This window comes from Quercus robur, chromosome 6 (assembly GCF_932294415.1).
Source record: "Quercus robur chromosome 6, dhQueRobu3.1, whole genome shotgun sequence".
Lineage (NCBI taxonomy): Eukaryota > Viridiplantae > Streptophyta > Magnoliopsida > Fagales > Fagaceae > Quercus > Quercus robur.
The window spans coordinates 10799481-10820649 of NC_065539.1; the positions used below are offsets into that span (position 1 = coordinate 10799481).

Consider the following 21169-nt stretch of genomic DNA (forward strand, 5'->3'; position numbering starts at 1 on the left):
AAACAGGTTAAATCCATCTACCTTCACCTAGATTTGTCAAAGGCTTCCATGGATGACCCTTTGCCGTCAACACCTACAGGCGACACTATCCTTGAAGAGAGTGACGACTTCACCAAGTCCGAGGTGGAACCAAAGGATAATAGTGTCGTTCTTGCCCAACCTGTTGTGGACCAGCCCATCATTCCTCTGACCCCGTCGGTCAACCCTTCAAATGCTGATTATCCTTAAACTCAGGATGTCTAGGACCCTCCTCCTAAGGGTGACGAGATCCCTCAAGACCCTCAGCCTCCTAAACTTAGCCTTTTTCTCTCCTCTTTATTGTAAATTTAATTTAATTTTCGGACAATGTTTAAGGCCCCTTTGTTTTTTGGGCTCTGTTTGTAAAAACTTCACTTTATTTCTGGTATTTCATATTCGTCATTTTCAATATGTGTGTTGCTTATTGCTCTTGTGAATCCGTCATCTTTGTAACTTCATAATTTTGTCCATGGATGGGCTAATAAACTTCATGATGGACTCGTCCACTTTGTGGGCTAAGAAGCTTGTTCCTTTGTGGATTGTAATCTCTTCACGTGATGAATTTGTCCACTTGTGGACTTTTAAAACTTTATAATGGACTCGTCCACTTTGTGGGCTTAATCATAGACCCGTCCACTTTATTGAACTCGTCAAATTTACGAGACAAACTCGTCAATTTTATGGGATGAACTCGTCAACTTCATTGACTAAGTTATGAACCCTTCTTCTTGTGAACCTGTCCACCTTAATCATGGATTAAGTCATCTTTGTGGAATGAGCTCGTCTACTTCATGGACTTTATAAGTCCGTCCACATTAATTATGGGTCTGTTCGTTTGTGGGCCAAATAATGGACCTGTCCACTTGTGGGGTGAACTCGTCCTTTCTATGAACCTATGAATTCATATACTTGTGGACTCGAATAACTTATCTTTTATGGGATGAACTTATCCACTCTATAGACTTACTAGTAAACTTGTCCACTTTATGGACTAAGAATAATTCATCCTCCTAGAATGAACTCGTCCACTCTATGGACTTATTAATAAACTCGTCCACTTTATGGACAATAATTCATCCTCCTGGAATGAACTCATCCACTTTATGGACAATATTCATTCTCCTGGAATTAACTCGTCCACTTTATGGACTTACTAATAAACTTGTCCACTTTACGAACTTACTAATAAACTCGTCCACTTGTAAACTTGATAATATTTTGTAGAAAAACACATTAGTCATATCTGAATAAACTCCTCTTATTATGATAAACCATGCATTCGTAGAAAAATTGTTCTCTAAAGGAATAGACCTTCCCTTTGGGCTTAAAAAGTATTGTAGCAAAAATTAATAAGGGTAAACTGAAAAATTGAGGAGTGTAGCAAAAATTAACTAAAGTAAACTGGAAAATGAAGAGTGTTGCTTTCTACGCTATCAGTTTTACTGGTAGTACTTCCGTAGATGATCGGTGCTCCACGAATGATGCAATTTTCGTCCGTCTAGTGTCTCTAGGTGGTAGGTGCCTTTCCTCTGCCATGAAGTAATCCTATAAGGCCCCTCCTAGTTGAGGCCGAGTTTCCCTTAGGTAGGTTCTTTAGCGGCTCCCATTACCTTTCTTAAAACGAGATCTCTGACCTGAAAGTCTCTATGTTTGACCCAAGAGTTGTAATGCTTGGCCATGAGGTCTTGGTATCATGTGAGTCTTTGTTCGGTTGTCGCCCTAACTTCGTCCAGTAGATCGAGCTATAGACTCATAGTCTCGTCATTTTTGCTTTCATCGTGGTTGTCCACCCTATAGCTTGTGAGCCCGACCTCAGCTAAAATGATCGCCTTGCTCCCGTATGTTAGTTGAAATGGTGCCTCTCCGGTAGGTGTTCTTGTTGTTGTCTTGTACGCCCATAGTATGCTTGGCAGTTCTTCAAGCCATATACCCTTTACCCCCTTGAGCTGAGTCTTGATAATTTTAAGTAAGGATTGGTTTGTGACTTCAACTTGTCCATTGGCTTGAGGGTGGGTAGGAGAGAAGTAGTAGTTTTTGATCCCCAACTGTGAGCAAAAATCCCGGAAAGAGTCGTTGTCGAATTGTTTCCCGTCGTCTGAGACCAGGACCCTAGGGATCCCATTCCTGCAGATGATGTACCTCCAGACGAAGTTTCACATGTTCTTCTCTGTAATGGTTGCCAGGGCTTCAGCTTTCACCCACTTGGTGAAATAGTCTATGCCTACTATAAGGAACTTCAATTGTCGCACCGCTATCGGGAATGGTCCCATGATATCTAATCCTCACTAAGCAAATGGCCATAGGGCTATCATCGAGGTCAACTCTTCAAATGGCTGTCTGATGATCGACTCGGGACATGGATCGATGCGGATTGCAGCGGCGGCCCAAGCCCGGGCTGTAGTTATGCCCGTGGAGACGTCGTTGCCGCGATCGTGGTCGGCAGTGCGTGCCTCACGGCGTGCCTCGACATCTGCGCGCTCCTGGCATTGGCCTGCGGGCTCCCCATTCGACCCGTCTTGAAACACAGACCAAGGAGTCTGACATGTGTGTGAGTCAACAAGCCAGTAAACCTGTAAAGCGCAAGGAAGCTGATTGGCGGGATCCCCTTGAGGGTTGCACCGCCGACCAACCTTGATCTTCTAAGAAGGGTTTGAGTGAGAGCATACCTGTTGGGACCCGAAATATGGTGAACTATGCCTGAGTGGGGCGAAGCCAGAGGAAACTCTGGTGGAGGCCCGTAGCGATACTGACGTGCAAATTGTTCGTCTGACTTGGGTATAGGGGCGAAAGACTAATCGAACTGTTTAGTAGCTGGTTCCCTCCGAAGTTTCCCTCAAGATAGCTTGTCACAGGTTTTGACATAAGTCTGGGCATCCTTCTGCATGGTGGGCCAGTAATACCCTGCTCGAATCAGTTTGTGTACCAACGATCGTGACCCTGAGTGGTTTTTGCAAATCCCTTCGTGGACTTCTCTCATGACGTAGTCTGCTTTTTTAGTGCCCAAACACCTTAGGTATGGGCAGAGAAGCCCCTCTTGTACAAGACGTCCTTTATTAGAACAAATCGTGCTGCTTGAACCTTCAGCTTTCTTGTGGCTTCCTTCTCGTTTAGTAACACACCATTTTTCAAGTAGAAGACTAATAGTGTGGTCCAATTATTTTCAGAACCAATCTCCTACACATCGACGGAATCTATTAGTGGAAAGAGCTGAACAAAGGAGAATATATTACCAGGGATGATCATATGTTCTGCTGAAGTAGCTTTGACAAGGCGGTTAGCTTGCTCATTTTCCCCTATGGGAATTTGAACAATCTAGGCCTGTAGGTCGTCTACCCTTCTCTTTGCTTCCTCTAGGTACTTCTTCATCCTTTCACCCTTACATTCGTAATCCCTGTTTACTTGGTTGGTGACAACCTGGGAGTCACAATAAATGACCAGCTGAAACCTTGGAGGCCTAGAAGAAGGCCAAAAATAAAATGGTTTTGACTGTGGTGGAGTTAAAGCAAGCAAAGAAGCAGCTGGAGGCTAAGGAGGCCAAGAAATCCCAGGTCGAGCAGGCAACCTATGATGCGAGCATGACCAAGGCAGCTGAAAGCCTTACTACCCAACTCAGGGATGTCATTCAGGCCTTCTGCTTGGAAGTGTGAGGCTAGGCCCTGAATGCTGCTGGGGTTAGCACCGAATCAAAGCTCTGAGCTCCTGATAAGGTGCACTACCCCCCTGCGTTGCGTTTGGCACCCACCCTACCTCAGCCTCCAACAAATCCTAGCACTGCTCCCCCCTCCTATTCAAACCAACTTGCCCCTACTCCCTCTGCTGCCCTTAACAAAAACAAGGAGCCAGAACAGCCCCTTCTAGCCGACGTGGTGGATGTAGAGACAGAGAAGATAATGGAGGTGGCTCAGCTAAAAAGGAAGAAGAATGAGAAAGAGTAGGAGAAGAAGGGAGGGAAAGGGAAGGAGACTTCAACTTAGCTCCACCTAGGACTTAAGAGAAAAAAGCCAATTTTGTAACTAGGGCCGAGTGTATCTGGCACCTCCCATTTTGTACTTAACTTTTTACAAATTAATGAAAAGGACTTAGAATTTATTTACTGCTTCTTTTAACTATTTAGTTCGTACTTGTCAATTTATATCTTACATTCCCGCCTTCTCTTTGTAACAATTTTATCATACTAACCTATAACTTATTCATGGAATTTCCCTATCACTCTATCTAATCTGGAATGATTTGAACAATAATTAATAGACCGATCCACAGAACGTATAAAAACCTCAACCACTACTTACCTTAATTTGGACTTGGAATCTCACAGTAAAACCATTAGCAATGATCCTAAGACCCAAGGAGATACTTAAGATGGTTTACTTTACTGTATCTTCAAGTAATTTATTACAAGGATCACTTCATTCCCTATCTGTGATTCGAGGTGGCACATCAGGCCTATATTCCAATCAACACTTAGGATTTCTCAAAAATGTTAATTTACCCTAGGCTTGTGACCTGAGGAGTCAGACAAGGCCTAGATTTTGTTCAACACTTAGAATATTTTCTGCAATATTAATTTACCCTTTTCTTGTGACTCGAAGATTCAGACAAGGCTTAGGTTCTGTTTAACACTTAGAATATTTTCTGCAATGTTAGTTTACCCTAGGCTCATGACCTGAGGAGTCAGACAAGGCCTAGGAGTTACCCCTTTATCATACCTTTGCTTGAGTTTTTGTTGGTAATACACCATCTTTACTATTGCCACTTCTCTTTTTTCCTCGGCCACATCTAGACTGTCTAGGAGTAAACAGTTATTCTCTTCAACATTGAACTGATCAGTTCTCAAAGTTGGGAATCCGGACTCAAGGGGGATTACTGCCTCTGCCCCATAAGTCATTGAAAAATGAGTCTCCTTTGTTGATCTTCAGGGTGTGGTACGATAGGTCCACAACACGTGGGGAAGTTCATCCACCCATTTCCCTTTGGCGTTGTCCAGCATTTTCTTCAACCCAAACACTATAACCTTGTTAGTGGCCTCAGCCTGTCCATTCCCTTAAGGATAGGCAAGCCTAGAATACTTGTTCCTAATTCCTAACTCCCTACAATATCTTCAGAAGGCTTTGCTATCAAATTGAAAACCATTATTTGAGATTAGTGTGTGAGGAACTCCAAACCTTGTGACAATATTCCTCTAGATGAACTTTTTAGCATCCACATCTTAGATATTAGCAAGTGGTTCAGCTTCCACCGACTTAGTAAATTAGTCCGTGCCAACAATGAGCTATCTTCAGTTCCCCATAGCTTGGGAAAATGGTCCCATTACATCCAAGCCCCATTGAGTGAACAGCCAAGGGCTAGATAATGAATTCAAGACTCCTCTTAGTTGATGAATATTTGGGGCATACCTCTGACATTGGTCACACTTCTTCGCATAATCCTAGGAGGTTCTTTGCATGCTAGGCCACCAGTATCCCTGGGTGAGGGCTCTATGCGCCAACAACTTGCCCTCTGTATGACTCCCACATATGCCTTCATGTAGCTCTTCCAACAAAGGCTCCACTGCCTCTGGGTGTACGCACAACAAATACGGCCCTGAGTAAGAACACTTGTATAACTTCTACTCCCCAGATAGCCAGTAGCGAGGAGCACTTCTACGTATATTTGTCCACCATACCTTGTTGTTCCCACAGACAGCACCAATTGTAAAGACCAAAAGATCTCGCAACCCAAGCCCACTTAGGACAATGAGTTGTACAGTTCAATCTTGGCCCAAATCAATAAAATTTGTAAGAGAGGGAAACGAACAACAAGAAGGGGCTCTGCCCGAGGATGAAGGTAGAGAAGAAAAGGATAATTTGATAGAATAGATGAGCATGTATCCCTCCCCAAGCTTGCCCGAGAAGGCTATGATTATACAAAAAGTTGCACTATTCACTCTCTTCTCTTAATGTTCTTCTTGTTTCTTTCTTTTTCTTTAGATACTTGTGTTTAGATCCCCCTTTTTCTGTAAACCCCCCTTTTTCTTATATACCTCTCCTTTCTTTATATCTCAACCATCCATCCCTACCTAACTAGCTTCCTCCCATGACACTTGTCTATTTCTACATCTGAAGAAGGTGGTGGAAGGAGTTTGCTTGGCTGTGACTTGCACTGTTCAAGTCACTTCCTTATCAATGCAGCTGACAAAGCTATTGCCCACCATTTAATGTGGAGGTGACAAGCTACTCCAAACTAGAAGCTTCCCCTATAACCATTGACTCTCTGTCTCTTTCTCTCTCTCTGTCTCTCTCTTTCTCTCTCTTCAGATTCTCCCTCCCACTTGGAATGCCTTAAAGTACTTTGACTCATCTCCTCCTTTCCTCGGGTGGCTTTCCTCCTCGGGCCCGTGGACTGTGACATCCCCACAGTTATACTGCAACTCTTCAGATCCATCCTCGATCCTCGGGCACCCACATTATATATTTCTTAATTGAATTTAAATTTCATTCTAATTTAAACACTCCATTAGAATTACATCAAATTTTCTTTTAATGATAGAAAATATTATTTTATATACAAACACAATCATAATAAATACTTAATTGTAGAATATTTAGTTTCATTTACAAACATAATCATTATAGAGCCTATTGATAACAATTATAATTATCAATTTTTATATTTATTTTTCAAAAAGGGAGAGAAAAAATTTATAGTATATTAAAACTTTCTTGAGTATTACATAGATTATCAACTAGTTCACCTTCTTCATACAATTGTTTTAAAATGACAAAAAATATCTGAAAATTAATAATAAAAAATAATTTGATGTGCATATGATTCACAAATGTGATTAGAAAACAATTTTTAATAACCCAAACACAAAGATGCATAGTCATTCATGAAATCATATATGGAAATGCATGAGCATGTGAAAATGTAACCACAAAAACCCTAGATGTGAGTTATAAATGGCCTCTAATCTAAGATACATAGTCATTCATGAAATCATGTGGAAATGCATGAGCACAGGGGTGGAGCCATGAATTTTTGTTTGGGAGGCCAAGTTGCAACACTAATATATTTATCAAGACAACCCCTCACACACATACACATATATACACACGCTTTTTTTATTTGATAAGTTATATATGTACACACAACCAACAAAAAAAAGAGTTTATTATTTCAATCAAAATTATATTTGATGGTGATCTTTCATAAAATTAATAAAATTCATTTTTACCATTTAAATAGTGAAATTCTTTAAAAAAAAAATTCATTTTCTATACAAATTGTCAAATTTTATATTAATGTAAGTAAAAAATCATTCAATTGAACTAATGAAATTTTCAAAAATATGAATGACCCAAAACTTGGAGGAACAAGTTAAGCTCCAAACATATTTGAAGCTATTTTGCTTTAACCCATTATGTGGCAATTAAAGAGATATTTCATATGTAGTTCTAGTAACAAGATTTTTTTAATGAGTCAATGACTTATAAATCGCCACATAACGGGTTAAAAAAGACAAATTCAAACATATTTGGTGTCAAACTTTATCAAATATTTAACAGATATAAGAGCACATTTTACAATAAAAAATAGAATTGCAAAAAATAAAGTCATATCTCTATAACTATTAGACCAATTTTTTTTTAAGAGTATCATTGGACTAATTCAAATACTTGGGGGCTCTTATTTTTGTAGACAAAATTTTGAAAATATTAAAATAATACACACACACACACACACATATATATATATATATATATTCAAAATTTTCAAAATTTTGTGGGGGTCATGGCCCCCACCCTTCAACATAGCTCTGCCCCTACATGAGCATGTGACAATGTAACCACAAAAACCCTCGATGTGAACTATAAATGACACATGAACATATTTCTAAGATTATTGTCGATATCACATATACATGCACACAAATATCATTGTAATAAATCACAGAGTCATGAAAAGGTGTAACAAATAACAGATTTATATGAAAGTGAATATAACTCTCAATATAATTCTTTATAAATAAAAATAAAAAATACAGTGAATTGCTTTGATTTGATCCAGGGGTGTCAAATGGGTGGGCTTAGGGTGGGCATAATTGGGTTGGGTATTTAAAACTCATTTACCCAATTAAAACCCATTTATCTAATTACTTCTAATCCAAACTCAACCCAACCCAATTATTATGGGTAAACCCCAACCCACCTAATTACCCAATTATCAAAATTACCAAAATGCCCTAAAGTGAAAAACTCAAATTTCTACGTTCAATCTTTTGCACCTGTTTCTCAAAAAAAAAAAAAAAAAAAAAAAATCTTTTGCACCTAATTTTCTTGGCAAACAAACAGCAAAAAGAGATTGTAAATCTCATACCCAAACGTATCGTCCAATCGGATCTTTCTCCACAACCTCACCAACCTCAGCTTCCGATTTTGAAACCACACCAAAATCCATAGCTAAAGTAAAGAATTAAGAGAGAGAGAGAGAGAGAGAGAGAGAGAGAGAGAGAGAGAGATTGCTTTTAAGAGGAAAAAAAAAAAGAAAAAGAAAAAAAATCGCAAACCCTATTAAAGAAGTTGTTTGATTTTGACGTTGATCGGAAAACGAAGAAGCTGTTGTTCATTCAACGGCTCAGCCAACTTACAAATCTCGGTCCAGACCCTGGTACCAGGAGCGACCTTCGACTGGAGGTCCAAAATTGGAACGTCGCCGTAATTGTTGGCAAGCGGATCCTCCATCGAAAGCAACTGAACGCCGGAGGCCACGGCGGCTTCCTAGCGGTGCTTTAGCTTCTCAAGCTTCGCAGCGTCTTTCTTGCTCTGAGGTTCGGAGGATTCATCTTCTTCTTCTTCTTCTTCTTCTGGTTGTGGTTTTGGTAGCTGGGGTTCAAAGGACAACATAAATGTAGGAGCAAAGAGAGAAAGAGAGGGTTCTGGTTTGAATGGGTTTGAGAGAGAAGTGTTTGGAAGCCAAGAAAATCAAAGAAAATGAAAACAACGTTTGGAGTTTTTTTTTTTTTTTGGAAAGGGCTAGGTTGAATTTGGGTTAAATGGGGCTCGATGGGTTTTTAGTTAAAACCCAATAATTATTGGGTCTGATTGGGTTGATACCCATTTAATCCAACTAATAATTGGGTGGGTTTGAGTTCAATTAGAATGGGCGGGTTTGGGTGGGCAAATGGATTTGGCCTTATTTTGCCACCCCTAATTTGATCTCAAATACACTTTACAACCCAAGAGCTATGAAACTAATTAATCTTAAATTGTTTCTTGAAGATTATATCTTCAAACTGGATGTGAATATGGTGAGTGTTTGATTCAATGCGGATGGTAGTTGGCTTGATCTCAAGGGCGGAGCCATATAGTGGCTTGGAGGGGCCGTGGCCCCTGCAAATTTTTTTTTTTTTCCATTAAACTATGAAGAAAAAATAAATAGGCCCCCCAACATTACACAGCCGGCCCCCCCACCCATTTCTCACCCATTCTCCCAGTCCTCAATCAAAAATTAGGAACACCATCAAATTATAAAAAATAAAAAAAAAAAATTATATATTCTATTTTCAAGCAAAAAAAAAAAAAAAAAACCCAAAAAAAATTTGAACTAAAATCTGAAAAAAAAAAAAAAAAAAAATATATATATATATATATAACAAAACCAAGCCCACGGCAAGCCAAGCCCACAGTGAGCCCATTACAGGTAGCTCGCTCACGGCAAGCCCACGGATTCTCAACCAAAAAAAAAAAAAAATACAGAGAATCAGAAATTGAACCCATCACGTCGCTGGCGCCTGGCAGAATCCCATCACGTCGTGTCGTCACTGGCAGAGAGATCAAACTCCAATACAAAAGCAAACCAAACACAAAGCACAGAGGTGTTTATCAAAAAAAAAAAAATCCCCAATACACAAACCAAAACCAAACCCAGTAACCTACGGACGGTCACGTCGCCATCGTTGTCGCCACAGCGAGCTCATCGTCGTCGTCGTCGCTCGCCTGGTCGCCCGTCATCGCAAATCGGAGATCGGAGAACGCAGATCACTCTGCCTCTACTCCGGTGCACGGTGCTCGCCGCTTGGTGCTCCCTCCGGCCCTCCCTCAAGGTATTTCGCTCTTTTTTCTCTCTGACTCTCTCTCTCAGTCTCTCGCTCTTTATCTCACTAAAATTAAAAAGGAAATGAATTGCAGATCGACATCGTAGACGGTAGATAGGTCATCGGCTCATCGCTTTGCGCCTCTACCTCTGCTCCGGTGAGCGGTGCTCGTTGCTTCCTCCGGTAGTCCGGCCCTCCCTCAAGGTTTTTCTCTCAGACTCTCTCTCAGACTCTCAGTCTCTCTCTCTTTATCTCACTGAATGGCTGAATAAAGAATGAAATGAAACTTATAAATGAAACTCAGCATCTTTTTTTTTTTTTGATGTGGAACTGTGAGAATCTGATTGGCCAATTTGGCTGACTTTCACTTTTTTTTTTTTTTTTTTTTTTTTTTTTTTTTTTTTTTTTTTTAATTTGGCTATCCACACACTGTGCTCCCTTGCGTCTTACACGCCTGCACTCATAACAATTTTTTTTTTTTAGGTCCTGTTGTACAACCACAACAATGTTTGTGTGTTGTGTGTTGTGTGTTTGTGTGTTATAAGTGTTTTTGTTTTTGGTTGGTGTGTTTGTGTGTTTGGTTGGGCTTGTTGTATCCTATTTGGTTTGGACTTCTTTAAGGCTCAGAAACTTTGAATGGATTTTGAAGTTATTCACTGCAGTACTTGGGCTTGAGCTTCACATATTACCCAAGTTTCAATTTTGGAATTGAAACTTGGAAAAAAACAATTTAAAAAAATTTTGAAAATCATATAATATAAATAATATTGGTTTTTTTTTTTTTTTTTTTTTTTTAAAGGACTTCACCATCCAACTTTTATTGATTAATATTATTTTAGTTGCGGTCCATTAGCTAATGGATACAATAGATAGCTAATTAGTTACAGTATCACTATTATACTATAATTAGTTAATTGTATAATTAATGACAAATAAATTAAAGCAATATAGTTTATTGTTACACTAAACAAGAATAATTAAAGCTATATAATTAAATTAACCAATACATTATAAAAGACAAATTAATTAAATTATTTTTGTTTTTGTTTGAGGGGTTATTATTAATTAAAGTTGTATTAAAAATGGGTTGACTGTTTAAATTATAGTGGAAATTTTGTTTTTTTCTTGAGTATGAATAACATTCATATAATTAAGTAAAAATTTCTAATTAAAATTTTATTTTTTAAAATTTTTTTCAGGTTAATTTTTTAGTCATATTCTTAAAGCTAAAAGAATTATGAGCAAACGAAAAACAATTGATACATTCTTTAAGAAAAAAGATGTTAGCAATTCAGAAATTAGGACACCTATGGCTGTAGAAACAAATGTTAATACTTCAATGCCTGATGAACATCCCTCCAAATGTCCAAAACTTCAATTTGAAGAGATAGATCGTGATCCAGGATCACGTAAACAAATATGTGAATTTCCTATCAACAAATATGTGAATTTCGGTTGAATTCCCAACATGTTCAAGTATATGATAATATATGAAAGTTGATAATTTTGTATCCAATAGACTTAAGAATTATGTTTAGTATATTTCTGTTACAACCCGACCCCCCAAGTATTCATTCCTGACTACGCCCCTGCTTGATCTTTAACTAAATCAAAAGGAAGTTGGAGGATAATTCTTACTTTTGAGTTGGAAAAGTAGGAATAGGTCTCAATTTTAAATGAGCAAGAAAGTTCTTTTGGACTTTTTTTACTAGAGTGTCAGCTGTAGTCTCTAGATATTTGTTTGCTTCTCGATCCTATGAGAAGTCTATTTGTAGTCTTGTAGACCATTAAAGGGTGCTTGGTTTGGAATTTCCCCTCACATTTAATGAATTTTAATTATGACATTTTTTTGAATTTGAATTTAATTAAAATTTTCCATATAAGCATCTTCATCTGAACACTTGACACGACTCAATCCCATTGGGTCAAAGCTTGTTGACTAGCTAATGTCGAAACATCACCGCTTGAAAATTTACATGCTTAAAAATGCTAATCAAACTGAATCAAATGGCTGTAAATAAATCATAAAAAAATTTGATGTTTACAAATGCCCCATTTTAAGATTTGGCTTCATGTTTGATTGTGATGCATGAAGGAGACTTCAATGTCCACTGCATGAATATTTTATTCGTGGCTTCCTTAATTTGCAGGACTTCTGAATTTTATGCAAAAATTAAAAGGTAGCGTAACACATCCCTTATGAACATTTTTTTTTTTACGTAGCTTTCTTGCATTGTGTCTATCCAGTTCCTACACAAATCATAGACACAAAAAAGTTATGAAACAAAATAAGAAGGAAGAAGAGGTGGCTGAATGAAATATTTTTAGAGAAAAATAAACACTTAGAAGTTAGAACATAGAGAAATAGAATTTTGGTTGCTTCAAGAATCAGGAACTAATGTTTCAAAATTCAATAAAATAGACATTTTCAAGAGAGTCCGACATTCTACATGTGAAAATAATATTTTATTGATAATTCTCTAGATTTTTTACTATTTCTCTAGAATTTATATACACATAATGCAATGTAGAATATTGTCCCACTTCTTGTCCTAAATTTATGCCAGACAAAATTTGACTACAAACTTAATTGTAGTCAATGACTATAACTCTACTCAATATATTTTTATTGATTGTGAATTTTAACAAATTCATCATTTAAATTTCAAGTTTTCGTAGTCCAAAATTATGCATAAATATAAGTTTATCGATTGAATAGTAAATGACATCCTGTTGACATGAAATTTGATATAAATATTAAGAATATAAAAAACATGTAATCTAATTATTAGATTTTCAAAATATATAATCATGTTAATTTTTTTAATGAAAGTTGTGGTCAATGACCAATTTGTAGCAAATTTTGTCCATTTACGGCCTCGGTAACTATATTCCTAGAAACTCGTACACTACTAATGCTAATAAAGAAATGCTAACACTACAAATTATTGATTTGGTGAGTGGTTATTAGTAAGTAAAAAAATAATAATAATAGTAAGCCCTATTAAGAACCAGTAACAAAAGGAAGTTTTTTCATTGGTGCTAGTTTATTCATTGGTGCTAGTTTTTTCCATGGCCTACAGTGATGAAAGGAAGTTTCGTCACCAATTGTAATATTTTCAGTGACGAAAATATGATTTTGCCACTATTTTTATGTATTTTTTAATATTTGGTGACAAATTTTTTATTTCCTCATTAAGTGTCTATTTGGCAAAAATGATTTTTGCCAACTTATTTTACTATTTAGCTTATTTTTACTACTATTCATGGGGTTTCACTGTATTATTTCAGTTAACTTTTACCTTTATCTATAGTATTTTCAGCAAAAAAATTTTAGTTTCAGCAAAATAAACTGATTCCAAACGAACCCTAAATATTGCTATTTGGTGATGAAATTTTTTTTCCTCACTAGATTTCATCACCATAGGCCAAGTTTGTTGTAGTGGAATTTATCACCTCAACAGTTTGTAAAATATTATAAAAAATTTATGGTTGTAGCATTGCTCCGTTAATAATGCAATCCATATATAACTCAAATAACTCAACTGATGCCTATAAATATGATAATTCCCTTTATCATTTCCTAACCACTTTAACTTTTGACATATTTAACAATTTATCAGGCAATGATAGGTAAAGCACCTAAAGCTTTTATTCAAGAAAATGGAGGAGAGTGTTGGGAATTATCCCCCCAAGGCCACCTCCGTCAATGCTTAGCACAGTCATCATTTAAGGGTGATTTGATGCATTTGGAGGCCTAAGGCAAAAACTAAATTGAAACATTTTATATGTTTTAATATGATTTTTTAAAATTAAAAAAAAAAAAAAAAAAACTAATTTAAAAACTACTTAAACTCTATTCTTTTGTTTTAAATGTAAAATTACTAATTAACATGAATTATGTAATTTTTTTTTTTTTAGGAAGTCTATATACATAAAAAATTTGACAAAAATTTTAACACCTGTTAATGTAGCAACTTGATAGTAATAAATAAAAAGGTGATGTTAATGGTGGATTTAAATGAAAACTAGTAAAAGTTTGTCAATTCCACTATTGCGAAAAATGTTGTGAAATTTTTTGTGTATTACTCTTTTTTTTTTTTTAAGAAATACTACATTCACAATATTTTCTTACTAATTCTAATTTAAACTCGCTACTGAAATTAATTTTTTACTCACCAATAATAATCAGTAACAACCTATCACTTAGGATCTGTTGTGAAAAATATTGTGGACATAACTTTTTTTTTTATTGTTTTTCATTTGATAAAATTTTTATTTTATTTATAGGCTAATATTTGGGCTTACTTAATACTATTACAATGAAATAAATGGTTAAAATTTGGAGTCTTTTTCTATTTGGAGACCTTAAGCAACCACCTCATTTGTCTATATTATAGAGCCAGCTCTGTCACCATCTTTGCCTTTGCATAAGAGGTAGCCATTTTCATTGGAAAAGGCTAGCTTATACAAACCAAGTACAACAAACAGCAGCATTGCTCATAAAAACATCAAACAGACACTTTACAAAAATCAGAACAACACTATAGTTAGAATGATCCACCAAAAAAAACACATACCTACAAACTGAAATAAAATAACTTAAAATAATAAGCCACTGCTACACTAACTCCCCCCTTATTTCTCTCCGATATTGTCACCACACTTCCCTTCCCCGTAACTCCTCTTGGCCCCATCATCGCGCCACCACAACCACAATTAGATTGCCTACTGAAACTCTTTGTGAGTTTTAAAGTAGCTATTCTCAATGCCACAAAAATATGGTAAATTATTTTCAAGGCTCTCAAAATGTTGTACTTCAACACAAAAAGAGGTAGGTTTTTAGATGGCTTCTACAATTTCTTGCTAGAGTTTTGCAACTTGGTTGTTAGTGATGAAATCTTCTTGTAGTAGTTTTATTATACTCTCACTATTCTGTTGAACAATGGGATCTCTTCATTTTGCTTGAAATGGAAAGAGTTTATTTTAAGGTTAAATTATACCTTATGGATTTAATTGGGTACAAAGTACCACGTTATTTAAATTTTTAATTGAGTACAAAGTACCACGTTATTTAAATTTTTAATTGAGTACAAAGTATCATGTTATTTAAATTTTAAATAACATGGTATTGGATACAGCATGAATACATTTAAAATGAAGAGAATCTTTAAATGCTTGAGATAGGAACATAAATTTTCTATTAATCATATAATATTTTATAAGTTATTAAATGACAATGGGAAGTCCCTCCATGATTTAAGAAGCACAAAAGCATTTAATAAGCTTTAAAAATAAAAATAAAAACCATGACCGGTCCATTTATCTCTCATTTTCCCCCTCTTATTATCAAAGTCCCAAATGCAAGTCCATATGAGAGATAATTTTGTTAAAACATCATACTCCAAAGTCCAAACCCTAAATTATTAGGGGCAGAGATTCAACTAGAACATTATCCCATATCAAAACCCATGGCATAACATATGAGAATAAGATCTTCTCCATTTAAGATTATATTGTTTTCATTTAACAATGTACATGATGCCACGAAATTTAAAATTTAAAATAACATGATTTAAGATACATTTTTAAATTTGTAATATTTCAACTAAATTATGAAATTTATCCATTTCTTTTCAAATCTTTCTCTCATGCACGTTCAACCCTCAAGTATTTAAATAGACTTGGCAAGTAGATAGATTAATATACAAACAATCCAGATTTTAATAACAATCCACGAAATTTAAAATTTTAAATAAAATGATCACTTAAGATACACTTTTAAATTTGTAATATTTCACCTGAATTATGAAATTTATCCATTTCTTTTCAAATCTTTCTCTCATGCATGTTCAACCCTCGAGTATTTAAATGGACTTGGCAAGTAGATAGATTAATATACAAACAATCCAGATTTTAATAATATATCAAAGCATCCAATCCAAAAATTTAAGATTAAGTGGAGACATATAATTAGTACATAAATTCATATCAAAGTCCACACCTTTGAATGCATGACTCTTCACAAAGTTCTCATGCTAAAAGAATGCTTCGTTTGTCTCATATTATTAATTCTCTACTTTATTTTTGATCGTCCCAAGACATAGTTCTCTTTGAAAAGTTAATGAAAAAAATATTAATAACTTACCCTTTAACTTTATTGAAAAAAGAATATTCATCTTCCAATAAAAAAAATGGTATTTTTGGAAACATATATCTTTTTATTTAAAATATAATACATCAAATGATGATTCCTTAAAAGGTTAAATATTTTAAACAATACCAACAATAATTGAGATAGAAGGAGCATTCCTTTACAATTTTCATTGGTTTAGCCGGAACCTCCTTTCCTCCACAAGCAGTTTGGCAAAGTTGGCAAGAACTTCTTCATTAGTACCCTCGCCCTCAATTTCCTCAAACTTGCCAGTATCCAAATTGACTCTTGACACTGGCTTCTTCAATAGCTCCTTCCCAATCTCCACAAGGCTTTGCAAGTTCTCCGTGGTGGCAACATCAACTGACGAGGCATCTCCAGTTAATGAGTCATACTATGGTTCATATGTTACCAAGAAAATGTCAATAGCATATGGTCTTAAATTATGTCACAAATAGATGATATATATAGGTCATTTGATACCTGAATACGAAGGTAATTGTCCTTGCAACGAAGGGCTTGGAAGAGGGTGGACACATGAAAGTCAACCACATCAGCACTGGCGTGGTCATATGAGTCGAGCAATGGAGTTCCACCATTGGTATATAGCCAATTAAGCACACCCCACTTTGAGGCCGCGGGTGCTGTATACCTCTGTGCATACTTTGCCCCACCTGTGCCCAATGACAGAACTAGCATTTTCTTGTTTTCACTAGAATTACCAAACTCTATTTCTGCCATCAATAGTTCTTTCCTAATCTGGCTTATGGCTAACATTGTCTGTGGATGCAGTCAAAAATAAATAAGAGAATTTGCTAACATATATATGGTCCAAAATATATATCAAGGATTCAAGAAAATGATACAAAGAATGACCAATTTTCCAAAGTTTCAACGCCAAATGTGCCTCAATGATTATTTGGTACTCACAGGATTATTAGCAGCAACTCCGCCATCAATGAGATCATAACTTCTAGTGTTTCCTTTTGAATCTGTTGTCTCAAAGTAGTGTGCTGGAAGATAAGTGGGTGCTGCAGAGGTGCCGAGGCAAATATCTGCAAGCCTAGCGTTTTTCAATTCATTCTTTTTTCCCTGCACAAAAAAAAAAAAAAAAATTAGACCAGTTGAGACCATGTAATTGCCACAGATATTCCAACAAATCGCTGAAATTTTCAGTCTACTTGTTATTATCATTACTCATACATCGTTGGTCATAAAGATCACTGGTTGAAGGAGCTTGATATCAAAGGTTGGTATGATCACATGAGTTAGGGTCTGTTTCAGTGTTAGATCACCAAGCAGATTGTTTATCCTTGAGTGCAAATACTTCCCGTCGTACTTGGGCCCCATCACGGAACCGAACAAGCTTGTCATTGCACTAACAAATTTGGTGTGCCTGCTTCCATAGAATCATCTTTAGTAGATGGCACTTATTTATCATTTGTTAAGTTCTCTAAAAATAGGTAAAACTTAAACAGTTCATTCAAGGTTTGAATTTTATTTTCTTCATTTTGAGTGTTACATTATTTAATAACGCGCGTAGTATTAGATAAACTTTTAAATTGATAATATTTAATATAAATTATTTCATCCATTGGAAATGTAGGATGATTTTCTGATAATTTTCTGAAGTTTAATGAAGGCATTTCAACTTGATATGGTTTCATTTAAATTTACCTGCTCTGGGGAAAAATCTTGGGAGATTCCTCTAAGTAGAAGTTGGTGATGTCCTTTGCAGCATACAGGGGTCTGTTGTCTCGATTGGGGGCTGTAAGCATGGTTGTGACTAGCCCACCTGTACTTGTTCCTGCAATTATGTCAAAATAATCTGCAATTCTCGCATTGGGTCCATCCAGTTCCTACACAAACCATAGACGCATAGACTTAATTATATTTAGAGTTTTGAGGATTCTAGGTAGCTCAACTAGTAAAGTTTCTGATGATTGAATAAGATATCTAGGGTTTAATCCTTACCTACACCAAAAACCAATCGGTGTCTTGATTTGATGATAAAAAACTATTATTAGGAACTTTGAAACTCTCTAAAAAAAATATATTTAGAGCTTTGATTATTCTACTCTAACAATATTTACACTCTTTCATATTATGTTCACAATCTTTCATATATGTATAAAATGTGGATATTTAGTATGCGTTTGAGTTAGGATGAAAAATGAAAGTTATTTCACTATTCAGCTTATTTTTGCTACTATTTATGGGCTCTACTGCACTTTTTAGCACTATTCATGAATCTCACTGTATTATTTCAACTAACTTTTGCCTTTATTTACAGTATTTTCAGCAATAATTTTTCAATGTCAGCAAAATAAGTGGTATCCAAACACACCTTTAATGGAAATATTAGAATATTTTGTGAAACATTTCACATGAGAATATGAAACAATAGTTAATAATTATCCTTATATTTACGAAACAAAACAAAAAGGAGGTGGCTGTGGACGGTAAAATACGTACCTGAAGCTTAGATTCAAGAAATCCAAGGATGACACTGGGAATTATCCCTCTAATGCCACCTCCGTCAAGGGTCAACACAGTCACCATCTTTGCCTTTGCAAAAGCAGGACACATTTTGAATCAAATGAGCTTCTTGATATTGTACGTACTGTTCACTAGGCTAGCAAATTACTATATGTTGTGTATAATCAAGCATACACCAAAATAAACCAACGTACTTCAACTTTTGATATTTATGACAAGAATTTATGGAAGAGTTGACAGCATCAATTTATGGCCCACGCATGTGAAAACTGTAAACATGCGACTTTTTTTTAATTAGTTTAATTATATCTTTGTTGTATTATGGAACTGTATTATTAATTTTTGCTCAGCGCGAGGAGCGTGGTTTAATTAATTAGAATTTAAAGTTAGGACCACCTTCACTGTTTCAAATTGCTATCTCATGCATCAAGTCTTCAGCGAAGATTCAGTCTCCCATGCCACGTGAAACTCGATAAACCATAATGGTTCATACTTTTGTTTAGTTTGTCACTATCCAAAGCTGTTAATCAAAAAAAAAAAAAAAAAAAAGTTACTATGTCTTCTAAAAAAAAAATTACTATGTAAATTGCAAAGCTGCTTTGGTGCCATTTGTTGAAGAATATTAAATATGCTTCCCCTAGAGCTAGAGCATTAAGAATAGGAAAAGACCTTATCTATAGTTAGGTCTTAGTTTATGGTATCATAATCATATCGAGCACATGCCATAAAGATCTGTGTATTTTATTAGGTTTAAATCTTCAACCATATCCGTTTTGGACTGTAGTACTTATAATTTAATTGGATAATTATTAATAAAGTACCAGGTCTTGATGACTTGATAATGGTATGGCAACCATGATCTTCTTTATATATTTGTAGAAGTTCGTATTTCTTTATTTATTTATTTTTTTTTTTTTGAAAGGTTTTATTTAGGCTGTTTAGTACTGGACAGAGTTACTTCTAGCAGTTTCAAATTTGGCAGCCAACAGCGACAAAAAAGACATGTCGTTTGCGTCTTTGATAGGTTACTTTGAGCGTTTGATAGTTAGGTTCATGATTGATATGTTTATCAAAAAAAAATCTCTTCATTAATAGATAAAGAGAATGAGTTCCCCAATTACGAATTTCAAGGTTTCCATTAATTTAAAAGTACTTACAATAATAGAGATGTCACTAAAATTAATAAATTATTACAAAGAAAATTAAGAAAACCTAACAAAATTAAATTAAGTGATGAATGATCCAAAGTACATGGAATGCTCAAATAAAATAAATTACAGGCCTTTAATTCAAGATAAGATCTAAGAGAGCATGAGTACAAAACTAAATTATTACAAAGAAAATTAAGAAAACCTAATAAAATTAAATTAAGTGATGAATGATCCAAAGTACATGGAATGCTCAAATAAAATAAATTACAGGCCTTTAATTCAAGATAAGATCTAAGAGAGCATGAGTACAAAATTATATTTCCTAGTTATATTTTACCAAAGAGAGCAATACATGTAAAAGGCCAATGAGAGCCGCTACGCAAAAAGCAATAGCTTTTAAATTGGTTTGAGGATGAAATCTCCCACCATTACTTTATGGTGACGAATTTCAATGGGCAAATCCATTGAGATTTAATTGACAATACAATTCCCCTAAGTTAAAGAGATTTACATAATAGAGTCGCCCAAAAAATAAAAAATAAAAGATCTAGGGAGACAAAATATTCGTGTCACCAAATATTTACTAAAGATGACAAAATTTTAATCTCGTCACCCAATATTAAGATTTAAGTATCGTTGGTGATGAGATAATTTTAATCTCTCTCTCTCTCTCTCTCTCTCTCTCACAAATTGGTAAGCTCTTTCTCTCTCTCACTCATCATTACTCTTTGTTTAGAGCTCTCTCGCAGGTATCTTCTCCATTCCCTAATTCTATTTTCTCTCTTTCTAGGGTTCCTAATTTCATAGCAGACTTCTACTTCATAATGAAAGTTGTGATTGATTGATTGGTTTTGCTGTAGTAGAGTCCAACAGGATTGGAGCTACGTGTGATCATATTAATAAGGGCACGTTTGGTAGATTGTAATAGACACGGTAATGTAATAGCTAATCTTATGGTTTAGCTGTACAGTTGTTTGGTAAAGTTTTTTTTTACAAGAAATAATTATTCCTTATGAATAGTTATTCCTTAAAATGAGGAATGGTCATTCTTTTTTAAAAGGTCTGAATTCCTATTCCTTCACTTAATAACATGCTCAATTAAAAAAATTCCTAAAATATCCTCTCTTTCCCGCTTCTCCAAAATTTTCATCTCCCTCTCAAAAATTTTCTATCTCCCTCCCTTTTGAAATATTTTATGTCCCTTCTCTCAAAACTTTTAATCTCCTACTACTAGATATTTCCTATTTCTACAGGTACGGCCTTTCTTTCCTCTCA

The 21169-nt window shown here is 35.4% G+C and overlaps 1 protein-coding gene across 3 annotated transcripts in view; it reads right to left on the reverse strand.

The window, feature by feature from the left end:
* LOC126732719 (patatin-like protein 2) overlaps positions 1-18942 on the reverse strand; it is a 93041-nt gene extending 74099 nt beyond the window's left edge. The window contains exons 1-6 of one of the 3 annotated variants that reach the window (XM_050435708.1): positions 18720-18942; positions 17922-18103; positions 17448-17640; positions 17175-17336; positions 16728-17024; positions 16351-16638 (exon numbers count right to left, since the gene is read on the reverse strand). In XM_050435708.1, coding sequence (XP_050291665.1) covers positions 16414-16638; positions 16728-17024; positions 17175-17336; positions 17448-17640; positions 17922-18103; positions 18720-18833 — 1173 coding nt within the window. In that variant the 5' untranslated portion in view covers positions 18834-18942 and the 3' untranslated portion in view covers positions 16351-16413. Of the gene's footprint in view, positions 1-16350; positions 16639-16727; positions 17025-17174; positions 17337-17447; positions 17641-17921; positions 18104-18719 lie in introns of those variants that run through there. The other 2 variants (XM_050435711.1, XM_050435710.1) reach the window with 2 other exon arrangements.
* Positions 18943-21169: the final 2227 nt, after the last annotated feature.